General features: G+C 21.8%; 1 protein-coding gene across 1 annotated transcript; it reads right to left on the bottom strand.

The window, feature by feature from the left end:
- Positions 1-202: 202 nt before the first annotated feature.
- LOC126909489 (uncharacterized) lies at positions 203-1,962 on the bottom strand (the record flags this gene model as incomplete). Its single annotated transcript, XM_050691919.1, has 3 exons — positions 203-387; positions 450-574; positions 1,851-1,962. Coding segments are annotated over 3 exons (403 nt in total), but the record flags the coding sequence as incomplete, so codon positions are not given.
- Between the last annotated feature and the right edge of the window lie 43 nt (positions 1,963-2,005).

The raw sequence follows: 2,005 nt of genomic DNA on the forward strand, positions 1-2,005 counted from the left end.
AAAAAAAAAAAAAAAAAAAAAAAACACATCAGTAAAATTAATACCTTCTCAGCTTTGCATCGAAGCTAAAATAAATTTAATTAAAGTAGAATACAATTGGTAAGTTTTTTAATTTAGATTATTTATCAAAATTTTTATAATTATATTTTGATTTTAAATTTCATGTTATATTTTCAGTATGTTAATAATAATTAGTAACAACAATTATAGATATATGAAACTTACTCATGAACATCATTAAATGCCATTTCTGAATTTTGTAAATGTCGTTCCATTTTAGCCCTTTCATCTTCAATATATGAAATGCGTGCTTCATACTCTTTATGAACATCCTCTTTTTTGGCTACCATGTCTGAGATTGTCTTTTCATATTCACCGATAACAGTACTATTGAATTATAATAAGAAATATATATTATATTAAAATCTTTTTTATACTAAAAATTATACCTAAGTTGGTCCTTGCTTTTAGTAACAGATATCAAAGAAGTTGTCAAACTTTTAATTTTTTCTTTGTCAACTAAAGCTTCATTTCTTATATTTTTGATTTCACATTCTAATTTTTCTATTTTATCCTAAAATAAAAATAATTTATTACAAAATGTCCATATCTATTTGGATTAGAANTGATTTCACATTCTAATTTTTCTATTTTATCCTAAAATAAAAATAATTTATTACAAAATGTCCATATCTATTTGGATTAGAAAAATAACTAATAATAATATTGTGTCATTAATCAAAAAAGTATATAGTGATTTTTGTTACAAACTTTATAGATTTTTTCAACAATTAAACTTCAATTTCTTGGACTTATCGCAGAGTGAATGAAAGAGGCTCATACATCATAATTCACATATAATTGTAATATAATTATATATATTCAAGGTGTATGCAGAAAATAATGGGAATTATATTTTTTGAATAAAATATTTAATTATTAATCTACATTAATATTTTCGCCTTCAAAAAAGTCTCCATTAGCTATTATACACTTGTGCCAACATTTCTTCACTGTGGANAATACACTTGTGCCAACATTTCTTCGCTGTGGATTTAATATAAAACAAAGGCATACACAATGTAACTCTAATGACAAATCCAAACTTTTATACTGTTTATTTTGTATTGTCTTTATTTATAATATCTGCTTTTTGAATTCACAGTGTATTAGTGTTTTGCAACATTGCAACTTAAAAGAAAAACTTTAACTAACAATAAATTTTAAATAAAAAGTTAAATGAGATCTGTTTTGATAAATCTAAGAAATAAAACAATTCTAGTTGAAAAAAATAAAGATATAGATTTATATTATTTGTATCCTTAAATGCTATTTATATAGAATATCTTAAAATTATTTTTTTAGNGGAATTATATTTTTTGAATAAAATATTTAATTATTAATCTACATTAATATTTTCGCCTTCAAAAAAGTCTCCATTAGCTATTATACACTTGTGCCAACATTTCTTCACTGTGGATTTAATATAAAACAAAGGCATACAAAATGTAACTCTAATGACAGATCAAAACTTTTATACCGTTTATTTTGTATTGTCTTTATTTATAATATCTCCTTTTTGATTTCACAGTGTATTAGTATTTTGCAACATTACAACTTAAAAGAAAAACTTTAACTTACAATAAATTTTAAATAAAAAGTTGAATGAGATCTGTTTTGATAAATCTAAGAAATAAAACAATTCTAGTTGAAAAAAATAAAGATATAGATTTATATCATTTGTATCCTTAAATGCTATTTATATAGAATATCTTAAAATTATTTTTTTAGAAAACAGCATGTTATTAGTTATGAGGCTTGAAACATTATTTAATTTATAAAAATCCAACCTGATAAAATTTTTCTCTATCATTAGTTTTAGAGCTATTACTATTTTTTTCATCACTGGTAGCAGACTGGTTAATTTTAATTTCTGTTGTCTGTAAAATAATCACAAAAATACTTAAATAATAACTAATAATATTAATTAAACAATTTTACTAAA

The sequence above is a fragment of the Daktulosphaira vitifoliae genome, unplaced genomic scaffold, assembly GCF_025091365.1.
Source record: "Daktulosphaira vitifoliae isolate Bord-2020 unplaced genomic scaffold, ASM2509136v1 Scaffold_448, whole genome shotgun sequence".
Classification (NCBI taxonomy): domain Eukaryota; kingdom Metazoa; phylum Arthropoda; class Insecta; order Hemiptera; family Phylloxeridae; genus Daktulosphaira; species Daktulosphaira vitifoliae.